The 22,556-nt window shown below is 33.2% G+C and overlaps 1 protein-coding gene, 1 non-coding gene and 1 pseudogene across 2 annotated transcripts; all 3 read left to right on the top strand.

Moving 5' to 3' along the window:
• Window positions 1-2,120: 2,120 nt before the first annotated feature.
• Window positions 2,121-8,552, top strand: LOC105771285 (uncharacterized). The gene is made up of 7 exons (XR_008195980.1): window positions 2,121-3,717; window positions 5,378-5,493; window positions 6,047-6,676; window positions 6,752-7,058; window positions 7,734-7,899; window positions 7,987-8,089; window positions 8,221-8,552. It is a non-coding gene; the product is annotated as an uncharacterized LOC105771285 (transcript).
• Window positions 8,553-9,633: 1,081 nt separating this feature from the next.
• LOC105766937 (dirigent protein 4-like) lies at window positions 9,634-10,541 on the top strand (annotated as a pseudogene).
• A 5,718-nt stretch (window positions 10,542-16,259) lies between these two features.
• LOC105771188 (dirigent protein 4-like) lies at window positions 16,260-17,030 on the top strand. Its single transcript, XM_012592601.2, has one exon. It carries the CDS (start codon window positions 16,317-16,319, stop codon window positions 16,845-16,847), a length of 531 nt encoding a protein of 176 aa, XP_012448055.1. The 5' UTR covers window positions 16,260-16,316; the 3' UTR covers window positions 16,848-17,030.
• The last annotated feature ends 5,526 nt before the right edge of the window (window positions 17,031-22,556 follow it).

The raw sequence follows: 22,556 nt of genomic DNA, 5'->3' as shown, positions 1-22,556 counted from the left end.
TAGAATCCCTAATCCTTAATCCCTAATTCCATAATCTATAAACCTTAAAATTGTAACTCCTAAACCGGCCTTAAATCCTAAATTAACCATATACCCTAAATCATATACCCTAAACCATATATATTAAACCCTAAACTATAATGATAATTAATTAAATATTTTAAAATTAATACTATCGTATCTTTTACAATTTAAGTTTTATAATATTTTATTTTACTCATAATTTAATATATTTTTCTAGTAAAGTAGTTAAAATAAACTGTGATTGAAAAATAATAATAAATAGTTAGGAGTTAGAAATTCTCTTTAATAAAAACATTTTGTATTAAATAATATTATTTGTTATCATTTAAATGTAAATTAGACCAATATATAATAAATACAACGAAATATCAATTTTTTCAACTTATAATAAAAAAATATAATTGAAACATAACTTGAGAATATATCAAAGAATGAGATTATATCAAAAACGGGCATTAGCGGCGCTTCTTCAAAAACGCCGCTAAAGGCCCGAGCATTAGCGGCGCTTCCCTCAAAACGCCGCTAAAGGCCCGAGCATTAGCGGCGCTTCCCTCAAAACGCCGCTAAAGGCCCGAGCATTAGCGGCGCTTCCCTCAAAACGCCGCTAAAAGCCCGAGCATTAGCGGCGCTTATTCAAAAACGCCGCTAAAGGTCCGAGCATTAGCGATGCTTCCTCAAAAACGCCGCTAAAGGCCCGAGCATTAGCGTCGCTTCTTCAAAAACGCCGCTAAAGGCCCCAAAAATCGGTTTGGGTTTAGGCTTTTTGCGGCGCTTTTCAAAAAACGCCGCTAATGTTTATTTTTAGCGGCGTTTTCCAAAAAGTGCCGCTAATGCTCGACCTTTAGCGGCGTTTTTATAAAAGCGCCGCTATGCTTAATTTTTAGTGGCGTTTTTTGTCCAAACGCCGCTAAAAACGCCGCTAAAAGCCTGTTTTGGTGTAGTGTAATGGTCATTAGATTGTTGGATGTCATCGTTAACTTGGCAAAACTCCCAACATTATGGCTGAACTCTGGGCTCTTGGTGATGGCTTTTACTAGCGCAAAGAATGAATATTACTAATGTTATTGTTGAACTTGATGCCCAGGTTATATTGATCTTCTAAATCATTCATATATTGATAATGTTTTACTTGGACCTCTCATTTTGTTGATGCAATTACCAAGTAATTGTCTCCGGCATACCTTTCGGAAGGGAAATCGCTGTGCTGATGCTTTAGCTAGAGTCGGAAATCATGTCAATCCTAATGTTTTGTCTAATGCTAGGAGCTCTGACGACCTTTATTGGCACTCCTATGTATCATATTAGTTTTAATTCAATAAAACTCTTGGTTTATGAAAAAGAAGACAATTTCTTCAAGAAAAGCACATTAAGTTGAACCTTCAATTTCTTCAATTGTTTTTAGCATGCTCATGAACTTGAGTACCTATCAATTTTCAATTTTTAAACATAATATAATAAAAATCTATACTACTGTTTCAAACATCTGGAGCTTAGATTGTTCTAAATTCCTATGGATGCAATACTTTTGATCTGGTTTCACAGTTTGTGTGCCATTGACTTTAGTTTAGGAGGTTACCATCCATCCAAACTTTTTCATTAACTGATTTAAGGCAAGCTTTTTGGAAGATATAATTAAATCCATCCCAGATATAATCGAACATTCCATTATTGATTATTAAATATAAGATCTCACTAATTACAGGCTTTCATTATCAGACATGACTCAATACTGGTGAATGTAAGTTGTGATTGTTGTGGACAACCAACAATAAACATTTAAAAGAACAGAAGCAAAGCCTGATTTACTTTAATCCTTATCTAGCATGCTATTAAAAATTGTTAATTAAGAAATATATGCTGTTTTAATTATCTGAAATAAAATCCATTAAAGTCTTAAAAATAAATGAGATTACGTGTCACTCCTTTGGAAATTGGCGCCGCTATCTTATTCCCATAAAAATTAAATCAAATAAATAAAACACACTTTCTTTCATGTAATTATAAATTTGTCACAATCATTATCTTCTTTGAATTTCTCCTTTTCTTCTTTCTTTTTTTGACAATCAGAATTTCTGTGTTTCCTATTTTCATTTTGAGAAAAATAAACTTCAGTGCTCCATAAAGACCAATAGAAAGCTAGTTTTTTTCTTTTTCTTTTTCTCTTTCTCCTCACATTCTTGTCGTCAAAATTCACAGGCACGTCTCTTTCACCTGGAATTTTCTTTCACTTTCAACGAGTTTCAATCAAAATTTCCTCCTTTTTTTCCCATTTCTTTTGGTCTTCTTTTTTTGGATTTTTTTGTATAATGTTTTTGAATTTGGAATTTTTATCTGGTGAAGAAATTAGCTGGAGTTCTGTTGTTTCCAATTGTAGGGCATAGGATAGTTTATATCTATATATATATATATAATGAATTTTGTGAGCTGATTTAGAGGTTGATTTTGTAATTTTTGGCATATTTATTTCAAAGTTGTGATCTTAGGTTCATTATTAGGAGGCAAATGGGTTATCTGCATGAGGGACAAAAATGACAGATTTTCAACCTTTAATACAAAAACCTGAAACCCCCAAGTGATGCCAGAGCTGAATTCGAAAGGGGTTTGGAAGAATTAATGAGGGGGCATTTAGATGATTGTATGTCATTTGCATCATGTAGTTCTAGTAGAAATCCTGATGATGAGGATGATGAGGCTGATCAACTTGTTAGGAGGAGGGGAAGGTCTGATATTGAAGGTGATGACTTAGCCGAGTCATCCGCCACAAGAAGGCGGCAATCTAGGATTTTGAGTATGTGGGCTGCTAGGCAGGCTCAGGAAATGATAACTACAATGGAGAGGAGGAATAGGGAGTCCGAGCTGATGGCTTTAGCTGGTTTACATACTGTTTCGATGCTTGATTCCTCTTTCTTGAGAGAGTCAGAGTCGCCTACTTCTAGAGGACAAGGTGGGAATGTTGACAGGCCCAGCACTCAGGCTTCTGCCATTTTGCAAATGTGGAGGGAGTTGGAGGATGAGCATTTGTTGGATAGGGCACGGGAGAGGGTGAGGGAAAGGTTGAGGCAGCAAAGGAATGCTGATGATAATAGGACAATGTCTAGTATGACTTTGAATGAGAGCCGCGGGAGTGATAATCATGGGAGCGTTGGGGATGTTACTGAGAGTGAGAATGAGTATGGAACTTGGACGAACGATCAAGGTGTGTTGCAGAATGATCATGGTGATAATAATGGGTCTAGTAGGGAGCAGTCTCCTGATCTTGGTGAAGTTGAGAGGGAGAGGGTGAGACAGATAGTTCGGGGATGGATGGAGAGTGGGATTAGTGATCATTCATCCAGTGTTACCCAAAGGGCTGGCAACCGTAGAGCTGAATGGCTTCGTGAAACGGAGCGTGAGAGAGTTAGAATTGTCCGGGAGTGGGTACAAATGTCAAGTCAACAGCGAGGAGTTCATTGGGGACATAGGGAAGATCAGGCAGCTATAAGCGGTGCGCAAGTTGACCGAGTTCCTGATGGCTCAGTTAATGATCAAGATGAAGGCCAACCAGAGCACATTCAGAGAGACTTGCTGAGATTGCGTGGAAGACAAGCAGTAATTGACTTACTTGTGAGGACTGAAAGAGAAAGACAGAGAGAACTTCAGGGTTTATTGGAGCACCGTGCTGTATCAGATTTTGCTCATCGTAACCGCATTCATGCGAGTTAGCTGTCATGAAGATGTTATGTGCCTTGGGGTAGGATCTAGTCACAGGTCTAGACGACAAAGAATTCTTACTTTGACCTATGCTTACTCAAAAGGCGGATTTATATTTGACTGAACCCCCTCTCAAAATAAGGTTTCTTTTTTGATAGAATAATTGCTTATCTAGCCTTTTATAGACTCTTAATAACAAAGAAAAGAGTCCTGATAGAATTCCTAACCTCGAGTTTATGAAGGAAATAAAAACCAAATATAATAGAGAAAATAAGTAAAACTAAAACTCTTAATAAAACCTGATATAATAAATAAAACTAAAATTCCTATTGCAATAAAAACGTACATATCAGAAGATTGTTAAGTTCGCACAACTCTAAGAGAGTCATGGTTATAGCTGCCTTTTGTTTGTAAAGGCTGCATACAATGATTTTCTTTTTTTCAGTGAATTATATTCAGCTATGGTCTGTATGCCTTAATCTTTTTAACTTTGCTAATTTTGCAAAAAATGTCTCAAATATGATGCATCTTAAATTGGCTTAAATTAAATCTTCATATCTTAAGTGTCTACTAATGTTGTGCTATTTGGTTTTGCACTAATGTAGTGTACATTATATGCTTTCTCCTGATTTGCGCATTTCGTAAATTTGCTTGAAATAGAAGGACTACAAGTTTTCCACTCCATTCATGGATGTTAGTTCCATGGTTTGAGTCTAGGTTTTGACTTTTATATCCTATATGTATTGTAGCCCATGTGGTATTAACCTAATTTAATTATAAGGGACTAAGGATGTTCTGCTTTTAAGTCAAGAGCCATTTTACCAGGAACTCTAGGAAACAAGCCTGTTTAATTGGTTCGAAAATTGGATGGACTCGATTTCTAGTTTAGTTTCTCAAAGAGTTCGATCTATTTGCTTTACTGGGATCTTTGTAAATTGATTTGATTTTCTTAATAGGTTTGTGGTTCTTTCACCAATCAACAAATTAGCCAAAGGAAAAAATATGAAACAGAGAAATCATGAGTCTAGCTTTCTTACTGGAATGAAAAATATTCAATATCAATAGGTGGCTCTGTTCTGTACTTTTCTGCAGTGCTGTTCCTTGAGAAGCTAGAAACTTGAGTATTGGTTAGATCCGTTTGAATGGTGTGTAATAGTTAACTAATCTTGTGCCATCGTCATTTATCATATTGAATTTTTAGAATTTTAGTCGCTTGTTATTAATTTCAATGATGCTCTTGGTTGGCTTCTATTTTTATAGTAAATCCTTAAAGACGTTTTTGTTACCTAAGTTTTTCACCATTCATCCCTCTTTCTCACATATTCATGCTAGGCTGGAAACTAGAGGAGGTTAACCTTTTCTTTCTTTGTAGAAGGATAATACTTGCTATATAATGGTTAAGACTGAAAGTAACATCATTCGTATGTTTTTAGAAAACGTTTTAATTTTTTATGAAATTAAAATATTAAAAGTGTGCCGATGATGGAATTAGCTTTTATAAATGACTTCTGGACTGTTGTGTGATCACATGTCTTGATGATTGATGTTAATATATTTATATATATATATATATATATATATATATGGTTTTGCTCTATGAAAATCCTTTTGTTTTCACATGTTGCCATGCTAAACTAGCAGCACTCTTATCTTAATTTTGCAGTCACTACTCAGAGGTAGGTTCTTGCATGAAAGACCTGTTGAAGAGGAGAGACCAACTTCAGTGGCAGTGAGTGAATTAAATCAATTAAGACAATGGCACACTGTATCTGGTTTGAGGTAGGAAACTTCTTTCATTCTTTGATTACGAATTCTTTGGAGAATGTTTCACTCTTGTTCAAAAATTTGGGTGATAGTTCTAAAATGGTTAATGTTTGTGAAACAATGTTCTAAAATGGTTAATGTTTGTGAAACAATGATCTTATGGGCTGAGGAATTTTGGCAAATGATGCATAGAAAAAGATGCATTGCTGTAGTACTTGGAGTTTGGTGTTAAGGATTGACAATCTTGTTACTTTCTGTTGATATACTATGCAGCTACATCCATACAGTTATAATATTTTGTTTATTGTTCTAGTCTGGTTATTTGATTGATTTTTAACCTTCTCCTGGTCGTGGAAAACCAGAACAACTTAGTTCTATTTTTCATTTTCTGAGAAACAATGAGAGATATATGGTATTTATGGTTTTTTACGAAAATAAGAAATGGATCACAAGTGCAGAGTCCATCTACCTGCATCTAGATTATAGGTTGCACAATTCTCTGCAATGCCCTTTCCAGCTCCAAGTTTTCCATTGATTTCCATAAAAGGCAATTATTTTTCTCATTCAGGGAAGAGTTCCGGAACAGATCAGAAGCAATTGTACGTGGTCAAGCAAACAGCGATTCAGAACCCATGACTAGCAATGTCTTCAATGATTCTAGAGATGAAATTTCCCAAACAAATATGTCACAAGATGTCCAACGTGAAAACAATGAGGATATGCAACCTAGGAGTTTGGGAAGTCACTTTGGACGGTTGCCTAATCAAACAGGAAATACTGTTAGCAACATGCTAGCCGTTGAGAGCATAAGTTGGCAAGAAAATGCTACCCAAGGTGGGAATTGGCGGGAACCAACAACCAATAATGAGAGAGAAAGCTGGCAACAGTCAAGATATGCTCAGTTTAATGAATGGAGAGAGGGAAATGCAGAAGAAATGGATACAAATTGGCAAGAAAGTTCATATAGTTATTATCGCCAAGATATTCCTGGAAATGTAAATGGAGAAGAAAGTGATTCTCAGGAAGCCCAAAGAGTTTGGCATGAGGATGGCTCTCGCGAAGCTGTTGAAAATTGGTCAGAAGGGCCTTCTGATCCTCCAAGGGCACGTCGTGCAACCCCAGTTGGAAGGTTCAGTAGATTTCATCCACCTGTAGATGATAATGTGTACAGTATGGAACTTAGAGAACTTCTGAGAAGGTATTTGATCACATGGCTGTGTTTTTACACTTAAAGTAAAATATGACTTATTGATGGATCTTATTTAATTTGTAGGAGGAGTGTCTCTAATCTTCTTCGAAGTGGTTTCCGGGAAAGTCTAGACCAATTAATACAATCTTATGTGGAAAGACAAGGCCGTTCACCCATTGATTGGGATCTGCACAGAAACTTGCCAACTCCAGCCTCACCAGAGCGTTATCAAGAGCAGCAGAGGGATGAAACAAATGATAATCAGAATGATGCTAGTAACAGGCCTTCACTTGTGCTACCTTCTCCTCCAGTGCCACCCCCACAGCCATTGTGGCAGCAGACTTTACATCACACTAGCTGGTCTAGGCACAGCATGCATAGATCGGACCTTGTAAGCCATCATTCTTAGTCTTGCAACTGCTTATTCCTTAACTAATGAATCTTATCGTTTCCATTCTCTTCATTGTATTTTTCTCTTGGAAATTGGAATAATTTTAATATATAGAGATTAGCTCTAGGAAATCTGATTTTCATACTGAACGTAAGTTTATTTGTGGAATTATCCCTTCTGAGAGATATTCTGTTGGATAAGTAACTGATTGAATTATGTATTAGGGGTTATGTTTTCCTCCCTGATTGTGTTTGTCTGTTGTCATTTTTGTTTTCCTAATGGTGAAATTATAGTGATAATAATAAAATTTATAGACAACTCCTTGTGTGACTGCTGGGTTTCATTTTCTCTATGCTCCAAGCCTCCAACTATTCGATTTTCTTGAAGTAGCAATGTTGGTACATGTTCAGACACGAGTATGGTTATATGAACCTTGAAGGACCCTTCAAATATATGGAAAATCTTAGAAAATTTGAACATGCCTGTGCCGCGCACATGCCTATATTGTACACTCACACCTCAGTAACATAGATTTGCTTCAGCTTTTGTACAGTCGTCGCTAGTTGAATAGAAGTTGAATATTCTCTGGAAATAGGCCCAGATGTCTTATTTGTACAGAACATTTTGTTACTCTGCATCTCTTCAGTTATTTATGAGGCTGCTTATCTTGAGCAGGAATGGGAGATGATTAATGATCTAAGAGCTGATATGGTGAGACTCCAGCAGGGGATGAACCACATGCAGAAGATGTTGGAAGCCTGCATGGATATGCAGTTGGAGTTGCAGCGATCCGTCAGGCAGGAAGTCCCTGCAGCTTTGAATCGTTCAGCTGGTGAAAAAGGTCCGTAAAACTTTCCAACATTTCTTACCTGCAAAGCACTGTTTGGGATTTCTTGAGGTGGTTTTAATTGTTTCTGTCGCATTCCAGGTTCAAGTGCAGAAGCATCAAATGATGGGTCAAATTGGGGTCATGTGAGGAAAGGGACTTGTTGTGTTTGTTGTGATAGCCATATTGATTCGCTTTTGTACAGGTTTACCTTCTTAACTTCTCTAAATCTTTCCATGGTCAAATATCATCTGTGAAACCTTTGATTGGAAACTCCATTAATGCTTTAATTAGACATTGCAACTGAAGTTTTTGACATTAAAAAACCGGTTGCAGATGTGGACACATGTGCACTTGTTTAAAATGTGCAAATGAGTTGGTTCGTGGTGGGGGAAAATGCCCGTTATGTCGAGCACCTATTGTCGAGGTAATCCGTGCATACTCAATATTGTAAAGAGATGAAAGAACAAAATAGGAGTTGAACAGTATTGTCCTGCAATAGGTCTAAAAGAGCGAATGTGAGATAAAAATGCCACAATTTGTAGAATGATCAGTTGTTGGGGGGAACGCTACACAGTGCATAATCCGTGTATAGTTGGAACAACAATTGGCATCTTTGATTCTTCATTCATGCATAAATAAAATGTCGTAGATAGAAATTTTTTTCTTCCCGTTTGTGTTACTTGGATTTGTGACGATGGAAACTGTGGATTAGGAGTTGATATTAACCCTCTACTTACATTTTTGCCAATAAATCAAATGTCCAAAACTGCCTACTTGGATATCTAAATTTATTATCGATTTTATTTTTATATGATATTTGAGTTAATAAATTTGGGTATTTTAACATTTGGAAATAATTATATTTATAAATATTATAAGTAATTTTAAAATGAAGCCAATTAATAAATTTATTAAATTAATAGGAAAGAGAGCACTATTTTAATTGTTTGATTTTTTTTCTAAAATAATTCAAACCATTTACTTAGAAGCCTTTATCTACTTCTATTGAGTTAAATTGGAAATATAATATTATAGATAATACATTGTGAAAAGAATGATGAAAATGACATACTGTTCAATAATGATTTAGCCTTTTCCACACATAATAAAATGGACATCTCCCAATATTATTAAGTAATAATCAGGCTCTGCCATCTGCTGTAATCTTTTTTATATATATATATGTAAACATCATTATAATGATTTTAGCCTTTTATTTTAACAAGAATTAATTAAAATATGTATATGATGTCATAAGTTAATTCAATATCGATTCAAAATTGATGACAACGTCATGACAAATAAATTAATTTAAATTTTGATTTTAATAGCATACATATTTCATGTGTTATTATTAATTAGTTTTAAATTGTAAATTTTATTATTGATTATATGTTATTTTTAAACATACATTTGTATTCTAAATTTGTGGTTTCTAAACGAATACTCATATAATAGGATTTCTAATATTAATAATGTTGTTAATTGAGTTGGTCTCACAAATTAACTTACAATTATTTTCAATTTCAAGCCCAGAACATCAAATTAATTATGGACGGCAAGTGGATCATTTTATTTATGGACAGAATGGTGTTTACGACGTTCATCATTCTAATTATGGAGTGGAGAAACTCAATGGTATTTACAACGTGGATCGTTCTAATTAAGATTTCATTTCTTTTTAATAATACTACCGGAGAAATCAAGCAGGGACTTAACATGTTCTGCACAATTAATTATTTTCATGTCTGTGGGTGTTCTGAGTATAAAGTTTGTGTTTTGTTAATAAAAATGAAGCAACAACTCTACCGACTTTCATCTACATTTCGCCCCCAGAAACTATAGTAAAGCAGAGACAATGAGAGGAACATTGACGTTGACTTGGATTCTGATCATCTGCCTCTCCCAAGTAGCAGTGCAGAGCCAATACTACTCGAAGACCCGACCATATCATCCCAGGCCAGTTCTTTATGCACGAAACTGCGGGCATTACAGCAGTCCAGGTAGCCCAAGCTAACATCACAAGGAACGATAATAATTCATCAGTGCCATTTGCCTCCCTAGTTGCCTTTACTGATCCCCTCAGGACTGGTCCTGAGCCTGACTCGAAGGTGATTGGAAATGTTCAGGGTATTGCGCTCCTATCCAGAATGAATGCATCAAGCACACAATACATAGATTTTGGATTTAATACCGGTAGGTCTAATGGCAGCTCAATAAGCGTATTTTCAAGGGGAGAACCTGGGTTTGCGGTGGTCGGAGGAAGAGGAGAATTCATGATGGCATTTAAGATTTTATCTCTCTGTACTTATGGATTTAAGAAAGAAGTAGAGTAAGAATCTCAAAGCTTCTATTTAATTTAAGATGTTGAGTTTTAAGGGATGATCACTATTTGATTAACCGATAATGATTGTCATGCTTAGCTGCCAGGACAAAGGAGAATTTGATGTTTGGATGAGCTAAGCTATCAAAGTGAAGGAAGCAAGGCGAGTCTCTGTACCATGCCTTCTGGATGATGGATGATATCTTATGACTTGCATGTATCACGTTGTCTATGTACAGAGATTGCCTAAGGTTGTGTATGTGTACAATACCATGTGAACTTGCCAATTGTGTGTTGATTGTTTAATGGTAGACAGTAAGTGTTTGGTTAACTGGCATGATGTATGTATAACGATAAATCATGCGAAATGTTTGAGTAATATATGTGTGTTCTGGAGGGAAAATTACTGACGGGATAGATGAAGTTAGGATGAGAAAAGAGTGATTCTGTTAGATACTGCCATACGATACTGTTGTGTGCAAACAAAAAAACAACACAAATAATATCTGCAAAAAATAGCATAGGATCAAGCTTGAATCATCTGAATATACTTCATTCTATAGCTTGATTTGATCCGATCTGTGAATTCAGGGATGATGATTGCTTAGATCCAATCCAAATAAATCATCTAGATCTCTTGCTAAGTGAATTTTGGATATCCAGAATGGGCTGGTAGATATCCCAAATAACTAAAGAGATCACAACCTTAAGTAATTTGTTGCCAAAATTTGCCAACTCAAACATGACAATTTTTTTGAGTAGTTAGTGCTACTACCGGTTGGCACTAGTTTAAGCACTAGTGCATTTTACAATTGCTCAGAAAACTTTTCCATTTATAATTGCTCATGTCATTTATCTAAATAATTAACAAATGAAATAATATAAAATATATGAATTACCTTTAATAACTCTACAAAAATAACAAGTATCTCAATGATACATAGTCAGAAAAATATAAGGTATTTACAAAATTAAACTGCTTCCTATTAAACAAAAATTGATTAGTGCAAAAAAATCCATAGAAATACCATTAACTAAATTAATATAGTAATTCTTGTTTTTAAGTACATAATTCAAGAATTAAAAATAAAAACAATTAAAGCTTAAAATTCTAGACTATAATCCATGTTTTTGCCTAGCCTTTTAACCATGGTTGTGGACAAAAGTTATGTCTGTTTTGACTCTCTTGGTGCGTTGCTTTTGATTCATTTTATGTGGCTCTGTATTGTGGCTATATTTTTATTTGTGCTGTCATCATACTTTTATTTGGGTGTGTTGGGCTCTTACGGTGAAGTGTTAAGTGTCTTTAGTCACTCATATGATCTATTTCGTATCGGCTTTTGGGGCATTGACTTCTACTCATGGTGAATTATCCTGTTTTTGCTGTTTAATAAAATTTTACTTCTATTTTTTTTTAATTCTTTAACCAAATTAAAGAGAGACATCATAGGAATGTAATATATTTTTAAAAAAAATCAAATCTAAATAATCATAAACGCATTCATTTACCAACACAAGTATTTATTCTAACAACAACAAAAGAACACATGCTAAATATGTTTTCGTCAAATATATTTTTTAATAGGGGTGGAGCTAGGGCGCTGGTAGTGGCCCCGGTCTCCCTTAAAATAGAAAAATTTTCATTTAGGATCTTTTATAATTTATAAAATTTTAAATTAGTAATGATAAAATTATACTTTGACCCCCTAAAATGATAAAAATTTGACTTAATCCTTTAAAATTATAAAGATATAGGTTATTAAAATGGTGAAATTACATTTTTTACTATCGAAAAAATAGATAATTTAATTTTGTCCCCCTAAAAAATTTTTTTAGCTTCGCCTCTGATTTTTAATTACAGAATCTACTATAGTGACGCAAATACATCAATCAATACTCATTTTCTTGAACAAATAATATGCTTAAAATAATAAATAACCCTTGGAATCAAAACTTAAAAAAGAAGATTGTAGTAGACCAATTTAGCCCGGGCCCAATAAGACCCAACACCCAAAATCAAAATAAATAAAATAGTCCAAAGCAATACATCCATTTTACAATTGGCCCAAATAGCCCGAAAACCCAAACCTAACAGCCCAACTAAGCCTAAAACAATTTTAGCCAAATCAAAACCCTAGCCACATGCAGCCGTCGCCCTCCAGCCTGTGCGTGGCCTCCCCGCACGTCACCTCCGAGTCACACGCCATTGCCGCCGTTCACCTATCACCGGCTGTCCATGCGTCTGCCACCTGCAAGAGAAAGCCACACGCAACAGCAGAAACAAAAACAATAAAACAAATCGCAAAACGACAAAAATAATCATTAAAGAGTTTGTAATTCGGCTATAAAGGCCCTTATCTGCGACTTGTATTTTTTTTTATGCACGTTAGAAATAAAAAAAAAGTAAAAAGAAAACAAAGGTTGAGGCTTCATTTCTTTTTCCTTTCGATCTATTCATTTATTCTTTTTATTTTATTCATTTATTTTCTACAAATCTGTTCTAAAAGAAAAATATTAAAAAAGAAAAGGAAAAGGAGCTTAGAAAGAGACCTGTATCGCTCCGTAGCTCCGTCGACGGAGGTCCCTTCACCGTCGTCGGAATCGTGTCTAAAAAGGGGTGCAAGGCTCTTCGTTCCCTCCAATCGAAGCCTGACTTGCGTACGCCGCGAAACAAGGGTCAAGAACCCCTTCTCTTTCGCCATCGGCCATTGGCCACGATAGCGGCGCGTCGGGAGGCCGGAGAACCCTAATAGACGGAGGAGGGTAAAATTTTTTGAGAGAGTCTGAGAGACTGTTTTTTTGTTTAAAATGAAAAATGAGATTTTTTTGTGTGATTTTTTATATTTATATGTGGTAAATACGGCGCCATTTTGGGCCTTAGTATCAATGGCCAAAACGACACCGTTTTTCGTTCGACCCGCGACCCGACCCAGTGGCGCTGAGGATCCACGTGTTTTGTTGGGAGGGGCTAATTGCATGTTCAGCCCCTCCGCTTCTTCGGTATATTGCAATCTGGCCTTTGTTTATTTTACATTTTGGCCCCACAAATTTTCTGCATGTTTCATTTTGGTCCGCGCTGAAACGATGCGCATTAGGATGGGGAATATTGCCCAATTGGTCCCTCATGTCTTAAGCACGCTATATTTCAGCCCCGAACCACCCTTTTTTTTTACTTATTTGCAAATTTGGCCTCGAATTTTTGGCTTGATTTCAATTTGATCCTCGGCCTATTGAACCTCAGAATTTTTTATTTTTTTATTTTCTTTTTTTAAAAAAAATCAGTTTTATTTAATATTTCATTTAATATTACTTACTTATTTATTTTCAATTTTTGCTCAACTTACATTATTTATTATTTTATTTATTATTCATTTTTATACATTGGTTTGTGTATTTTATTCTTGCCATTATTATTACTATCTCATTTCATTATTTATTTATTTGCCATTTTAGTACTTTCAAAATTTAGATTCATTATTATGGTTATTGTTGTTGTTTTATTATTATTGTAATATTGTCATTCGCATCATTATTTTTATTCATGCATGTAAATATTGGGATTTGTTAGCATCAATGCTACATGTATTTTTTATGCATATTATTTCATTATTATTTCAAATGTATATTGCAATATCGTTATTAGCCACATATGATCCTTTCAAATTTTTAAACAATTTCTTTTAAAGCATAATCTAGTAAACTACACGTGTATTATTCTTAGAAATTCCACCGGCTTTCACCCCCTATTCAAAAGAAAGAAGAGTTTTAAAATAAGGCAATATTTTGCGTTTGGAAATTCGAGAAAACGTGCCCTAACGTGCTGGGTTTCGATTTCTCTCGTTCGACCAAATTATAGCCAAATATCCTTTTAAAATTTCAAAGTAAGGCAATATTTTGCGTTTGGAAATTCGAGGAAACGTGCCCTAACGTGCTGGGTTTCGAGTTCTTGTTCGACCAAATAGCTAAATATCCTTTTAAAATTTCAAAGTAAGGCGATATTTTACGTTTCGAAATTCGAGGAAACGTGTCCTAACATGCTGGGTTTCGAGTTCTCGTTAGACCAAATAGCCAAATATCCTTTTAAAATTTCAAAGTAAAGCAATATTTTGTGTTTGGAAATTCGAGAAAACGTACCCTAACGTGTTAGGTTTCGATTTTTCGTTCGACCAAATAGCCGAATATCCTCATAAATCTCAATCCTTGTTATTCGAGTTTTTAAGAATCGTATTTAAAAAAAACTTTTCAAAGTTTCCAATCTTCGACACTAGAGACGCTAATTAATCAACTAGGTACCAATTTTGGGCATTACGAGGGTGCTAATCCTTCTTCGTACGTAACTGACTCCCAGACCCCTTTTTTTCTGAATATCGAGGACCAAAATCGTTGTTTTAATAAAATTAAATCGTTTATTAAAAACACCCACTTTTCGAGGTGACCCGATCACACTTTATCAAAAAGGATTGGTGGCGACTCCCATTTTTGTTTTCATTTTCAAAATCCAAGTCGACCCCGTTTTTGCAAAAAATGGTGTAAACAAAGGTAATCTCAAATATTTAAACAGTTATCAAGTTGATTTAATATTTTAAGATGCTAAGAGTTTAAAAATGGAGATCCAACTAAGTTGATGTATTACTTGTTCGACGTTAAGTCTTGATGATTTTATCAAGAAATAAGCAAATTAAACTATGTTAGTAGACTTTAAATCCAATCAAAATTCATTGATAGTAAACTTTGAAAGCAAATCTTATTTCCTGATTTTGTACAGATAATTGAAAATTTTCATTTCAAAATAACTCATATATACTAATAAACCCCAACATCAACAACACTGAATCAAAATTCATACTAATATCAAATCTTTAACCATTTTAAGAACATAAAAATAAAACAAATTAATCAAAATAATTTATAACTAATCATCAATTAGCTAATTAAAAATAATAAGACACGAAACATTAAAAAAAGTTTCAGTAAAACATTGCATCATGCCGTCTAAGATCTTGGAAATCTCCGTCTAAGATCTTGGAAATCTTGAAGGATAAATTTGATTATCAATAAAAGAAACTATATTTGATTATGAATAAAAGAAACTATCACTCGAGTAAGATCTTGCTGACAAAATATTATAAAACTAAGAGAATTATAGTAAGAATAAGAGGAAAAGTAAACATAAAAGTGAAAGAATAATTCAACTTTTACTTGGGATACCATAAGGTTATACAATCCCTCTATTTATAGGGTCTCAATTGTCATTTGTAACAAAAACATAAATAAAAAAATTAAGTCACCCTCTAATTTTAACAGTTGAATTGTTAAAATATTAATCATATTTAAAGTTATGGAATAGTGTAAAACTATTTAAGTAGGTGGATCTCTTCCTTAATAAAATAATAATTTTTATTATTTTTTAATTTTTAGTGACAACATGTGAATTGAATAAAAATATTCTGAGTAATTTTATTATTAAGATGTGAGTTCTGTTTTGTATGCTTATGATGTGATTTTGGGTTGTGGTTTCCTTCGTCTTTCATCAACTGATTTATTATATCTTGTATTTATTTATTGCTTTATTCTTCTTCTTCTTCTTCTTCTCAAACAAGCTTTTGTTAGCAGAAGACGATGTTAAATTAATTTATAAAACCAACACATTAATTCACACGAATATTGGATCGACTTTATACAAAAATTTAAGTAGATGAGAAGGAAGTATTAATGGAATTTAAATTATTATGAACAACAATGAATTTCTTTTGAAAAATAAGGTGATTTTATTGCAGACACTGAAGATAAAACTTCCAATCTAAAATTAATCTACAGTAAGTAGATCATTTTATTTATGGTGTTTACGACGTTGATCATGCTAATTATGGGTGGAGAAATTATCAATGGTATTTACAACGTGGATCGTTCCAATCAAGATTTCATTTCTTTTTAATAATGACACCGGAGAAATCAAGCAGGGATTTAAAATATTTTGCACAATTAATTATTTTCATGTCTGTGGGTTTTCTGAGTATAAAGTTTGTGTTTTGTTAATAAAAATGAAGCAACAACTCGACGGACTTTCATACATTTCGCCTCCAGAAATTATAGTAAAGCAGAGACAATGAGAGGAACATTGATGTTGACTTGGATTTTGATCATCTGCCTCTCCCAAGTAGCAGTGCAGAGCCAATACTACTCGAAGACCCGACCATATCATCCCAGGCCAGTTAAGGTCACCAATCTTCACTTCTTTATGCACGAAACTGCGGGCATTACAGCAGTCCAGGTAGCCCAAGCTAACATCACAAGCAACGATAATAATTCATCAGTGCCATTTGCCTCCCTAGTTGCCTTTAATGATCCCCTCAGGACTGGTACTGAGCCTGACTCGAAGGTGATTGGAAATGTTCAGGGTATTGCGCTCCTATCCAGAATGAATGCGTCAAGCACACAATACATAGATTTTGGATTTAATACCGGTAGGTTTAATGGCAGCTCAATAAGCGTATTTTCAAGAGGAGAACCTGGGCTTGCGGTGGTCGGAGGAAGAGGAAAGTTCATGATGGCAACAGGGGTTGCTCTATTTAACCCTATCATTATAAATGCCACCAATGTCATTATGGAATTTAACATTACTGTAGTTCATTACTAAGATGTTATTTACAGACTCCGTTCTTTTAGATTGAGAAAAACTCGTATGATTCTACTCCTCTTCATTAGAATAAAAGTACGAGAAATACATATGTTGATCTTATCAGAATTTAAATTTGTCATACTTGATTATTGTACTTTATCTTCATATTTGAAATAAACATTATATCTTTAGCTAGAAAAATGATACATATCTGTTCTCTTTATCTCTAATAAAGGTTGGTTTATGCAAAAATTGGGAGAGTTGTTTATTGACCACGAAACAAATATCATACGGTATCAAAGTCAAATGTTACTAGGAAGCAAACAAGTTTTCTGGGAGATTAATAAAGTACAACTATATAAATATCACTTCTAATAATGGATAGAATACGGTGACAAAAGATGTATTTCAAGGAGTTGTTCGAACATGAGGAGAAGTTCCGATACAGGATAATTAAGGTCCCAACAACAAAAAATAAAGAAAAGTAAAACATTGACACATAATTTTTAAAAGTAAAACTAAAAATAATGTAAAACCGACAAAGAGGGAGTGAATGATAAAGCTTTTTTAGAAGTTTTGAGAACTTCAAAACCAAGATTTTTGCAATATCCATTTTCACAACTTTGATTTTTCTTTACAATTTTCATTTTAAATTATACCACATGAGATATGATGTCCAATTTAATGGTTAAATCAATGATTTTAGTAATAGAATGATCTTATTGATATAACTTCAATAGTTTGAGATGTAATTAGAAGATTTTAAAGTTCGGGACTAATTTTGAATGAGAGTCATTATTTAAGGATGTCGCCATAATTAACTCTTTTTAAATTGTAATTATTTTATTTCGATAAATACTTTTTAAAAGAAAATTTAAGTTATTGAAATTTCATGAGATAAAAATAAGTACAAAAGACTGATATTAGATTTGTAAAATTATATCATATTATTTTTAATAATATAAAATATAGAAAAGTATATGTTTCAATTTAAATAAAATAATAATGATGTGATGAACTTACACTATCTAAAGGCCAAATAACAAGGTCAAAAGCTCAACAAACCAAACCAAGATTCGATAAAAAATAATATGTGAGGATAAATATTTTTAAGAAAAGGAGGAATAATACATGCACGGAATGGGTGAAATTTATTAAAATTAATTCAACTAAACTGCCAATTTTCAAGTTGAAAAGATTAGTAAACTTGTATTGGATTTTTGGATGAGATCCAAACATTTATGAGTTTATATGTCTGAATAGCGGTTGAAGAGATATCTCTTAGCTTTGAAGTGCACTCTAAATCACTCAATTTTGAGTTTAGAAGTTCAAGTTATGACCATTTTAGTGAAGATTGCATGAGCAAATTTTCTGGATAGGAATATTACGGAAATTACGAGTTTCAGGTTTTTTATTTGAGTTTAAATCATATCGCGTTCAAGTTTCAAACTTAATTTTTATTATACACAAGCCCAACATTGTATTTATTAAGTTTTATTATTTTATTATTTATTTATTCTGAATTTTGGATTATTTTTAAGTATTTTAAGTTATTTAGGAGTTTTATGTCAACAAGAAATTTTAGTTTAATTAGAGTTTTAGTATACTTAAGAGTTTTATTTGAATTTACTTATCTAGCCTATATAAAGGCCTCTTCATTGTACACAATTATGGAGCAATCGATTCATTCATTATTTCATTATTCACTTTGAGTTAATAAAGTTCTCTTCGAGTTTTCTAATTAAGAATTTCTCTTGAGTTTTCTTTTAGAAGAGTTTTTAACAATATTTTCAGATTGTGGGAATCATCTTCAAGCTTTTTCTTGCCAAGTTTTCTTTCTTAAAGGGGAAATTAGAGCCATTTGAAAGGGGTTATGGATTTATCAGGTTTCTAAGACTCCTTAGGACTTCTACATGACATCTTCATCTTTTCCATCTATATGTTTTATTTTCTTCTTTATTCTATTTTTTTTCTATTTAATTATTCAAATCTTTGATTTATTTAATTGTTTTTTCTATCTTAATTATCTATTTTAATTGCTTCCTTTAATTTTTAAATTCTTTGATTTGACTTGGATTTATTTACATTTCAGGTTGTGTCAAAATCCAAGTTTCTTTTCGATCATCTAGAGCCTTAAGTCAAATCTACAATTTGGACAAACTTACGATCCTCTTCCACACACACCTGTCCGTATCATTTGGTATCGGTTTCTTTGGCATTTTAGGTGTTCTTGGTGTTCTTATAAACTGATTTCCAACAAAAAGTCTCAAAACAGTTTCTTTTACCCATAATTTTTTTCAAAAAAAATATTTTTTAGTGGGTAAACGTTTTCCAAATGATCTAAAATTTTTCATACTGATTCTTGGCACTCTTTTAGAATATTAAAAAATATTTCTCATAAAAAAGTGATTGGAAAAGTGAAAGAATATGAAAAATAAAGAAAAATTTTAAAAAATATTTTGTGGGTTGAATTTCATGCCAAAATTTTCCATATTAGACCTAAATTATTTAAGGAGGCTCTAGTTTAAATTTTATGAATTTTTAAAATCGGGAGCACCTCGAACGAAGTTTGTCAAGTTGCTTTACAATTTTTCAGGTTTTAGTGATTTTCATTAACTCTTAGGCTTAGGTTTTCATTTGTTTTTGCTTTTAATTGTTCCTTTACGCATTCTAACCCTTTGTTGTTTCTTGTGTTTTTAGCTTAAAGCACTTTTCACATTTGTTCATTTGTGCAACACAATTCTTTGATGTTTAATTGATTTTGGACTCCTAGTGCCATTAGGTTTTTTTTGCTAATTTGATTCTAATACATTCTGCTTAGTTAATATAAACACTTTTAAAAGACTGATATAGAATAAGTGTGGATGAATGTGGAAGCGGATCGTAAAGTTTGTGCAAGTCGCGGATTTGACTTAGGGCTCTAGACGTTGGGAAAGAAACTTGGATTTTGATACAACCTGAAACAAAATCAAATCCAAGTCAGGAAAGACAATTAAAATAGATAACTAAGATAATTAAAATAGAATAATAAATCTACGATTATAACAATAAGGAAGAAAATAAAGAAGATAGATGGAAAGATAGAATGCGGTATGTAGAAGTCCTAAGAATCATTGGAAACACGAAGAATCCACAACCCCCTTCAAGCGACTTTAATTTCCCCTCCAAGACAGAAAATTTGGCAAGAAAAAGTTTGAAGATGATCCCCATAATTTGAAAAGATTGTTAAAACTATTTTAAAAAAAACTCAAGAGAAATTCTAAAAGAAAACTCAAAGAGAATATATTAATTCAAAAGAGAAGTTGAATAATAATGAACTGTCTTATTTGTCTACAATAGAAATGCCTATACATAGGCTAGCTAAATAAATCTAAATAAGACTCTTAACTATACTAGAACTCTAATTAATCTAAACAAGTAGTTTTAAACTAAACTTTCTTATTGACATAAAACTCCTAAATAACTTAAACTACTAAATAATTATTGAAAATTCAGAATAATAAAATAATAAAATAATAAAATAATAAGAGCTGATGAATACAATATTGGGCTCATATATAATAAAAATTTAGCCTAAAACTCATAATTTTCGTCATAATCCCGTTCAGAAATTCTACTTCCACAGTCTTCACTAAAATAGTCATAACTTGAATTCCCAAACTCAAAATCGAGTGATTCAAAATGCGTTTCGAAGCTAAGAGATAGATCTTCGAACGCCATAAGACATCTCAACCTAGAAATGCCTGAATCCTATCCAAAAAGATGTTGCAAGTCTGTAGATTTCCTAAACTTGAAAATTGATAGCTTCAGTGAATGAAATTTAATAAATTTCACCCAATCCATGCATGTATCATTCCCCCTTTCCTCGAAAATATTCGTCCTTGAATCTTGTATTTAATTGAATCTTGGTTTGATTTGCTTGGCCTTTGACATTGTATTTGGGCCTTAAGGTAATGTGAGCCTATCACATTCATGGGTTTGAAATTGAGCCTTGAAACTCGCATGAAAGATCACAAGATAGGATAAAAAAGTAATATAGACCATATTTATAATGGCATATTTACCTATTTAGTCTTTTTTACTTTCTTTAATTTATAGTTAAACTTTCACACTTATTTCAATCTAATCCTTTTTCCTAATTACTTCTAATTAAGTCAAGTTCAACTAATCAAAACCTAATTAGACACACAACTAATTTCGTAAATATTTACTTAATTTGAAAATTTGGAAACTTAAAAATTAAAGTTTGTAAACTTAAAAATTTTGAGAAACTTTTTGGAAAATTTGGAGAAACAACTCAAATGGGTATATCGAGTTCTGCCTTTCATTCTCAATCTGATAGCCTTTTATAGAGGGCTATTCTCTTTACATTATTTGAATCGGGAAATCATTACATTTGAGATTTTGATTCAAACTTTTCAGAGAATATATTCTCTGATTACAAAAATACAAATTACAGAACTGTTTACTTGTCTTTTCTTTTTCTTGTCTTTTCTTGCAGGGAATATTTCCTGTTCACGCATCATTTCTTGCAGGGAATCTTTCATGTTCACCTCGTCTTTTCTTGCAGAGAATCTTTCCTGTTCATGCATCATTCCTTGCAGGGAATCTTTCCTGTTCACACATCATTCCTTGCAGGGAATCTTTCCTGGTCACACATATTTTCTTGCATCATTTCTTCTTGGACCTGGTGATGTCACCGAAGTGGTATCATCTGCAAGATCCACCGTCTTGATTGAGGATGCTGAAGATTCATCTTCAGATTCAGTGTCCAATGAGCTGAGCATTTCAGCCATGAGTTTTTTGTATTCTTTTTTGGTCTTGGCTTAAGCTAACATTGCACTAGCTGTCGACTTTGCTTGAAGAAATTTTGTTGTGGTTTGATCCGGGGCTGCGGACTTACATAATCTTGGATTCTTGTTGAAAAAATTATCCAAATATTTTGAATCATATTTTTCATCATTAAATTTGTCCCACCATTTAGTCCTGTAGTTACGAACTAATAATGGAATTCCGGTATGTTGGCCTTGCTCATAAGAATAATTCCATGAAACAATCCAAGAAATGCATAGTTTCGAGAAAAAATGGATTGTCCTGTAAATGTATTTTTGGTCTAGTTCAGGATGAAATTTGTCAAAGAATTTAGGCCATAAGATTTGAATTTTTTCTGGTAGTATCTCAAAGGATGATGGTCCATACCAATTCCACCATTCTTGGAACCAGTTTGGGAATTTGAATTGGGTGCCATATTTGAAATATATAAGCCACGAATATCTCATGTGTTGGTTGTTCATTAAGAAGGCATTGTGCCATTTGGTAATCCCAATATGTAAAATATGGGTAATGGTCTATTTTGGTGGTAAATTTGGCTGGGAATTTCTTTGGAGAATTTGGGTTTTCACTCTAATCTCTTGGTCGATGAATTTTTAATATTTGGGCTGTTAATGGGTAATAAAATTTGGATCTGTGTAATGTTTGAACAATACTGATCCAGTTTGGACCAATATATTTTCATAATACTGCTAGGGTTTTTGAGAATCCAATGGTTTGAAATGTCATCCATTGAAAAGTTCTTTTGCCAGTATATGTGGAGGTTTTTCTGAAAATTCTTCCTCCATAACAAGAATTTTTTCAAAATATTTGTTTGGAAAATATTGTGAAGATTTTTGTGTAGCAGTCTGTGAAGACACTGCTATCTCTTTTGGAAAAAACATCTTGGAGAGAAGT

The sequence above is a fragment of the Gossypium raimondii genome, chromosome 5 (assembly GCF_025698545.1).
Source record: "Gossypium raimondii isolate GPD5lz chromosome 5, ASM2569854v1, whole genome shotgun sequence".
In the NCBI taxonomy this organism is placed as follows: Eukaryota; Viridiplantae; Streptophyta; class Magnoliopsida; order Malvales; family Malvaceae; genus Gossypium; species Gossypium raimondii.
This window is presented reverse-complemented; position numbering and strand designations above follow the sequence as displayed.

Bases quoted from the DNA above. Each gene is read 5' to 3' on its own strand.
- LOC105771188 (XM_012592601.2), top strand. From the start codon at position 16,317: ATGAGAGGAACATTGATGTTGACTTGGATTTTGATCATCTGCCTCTCC.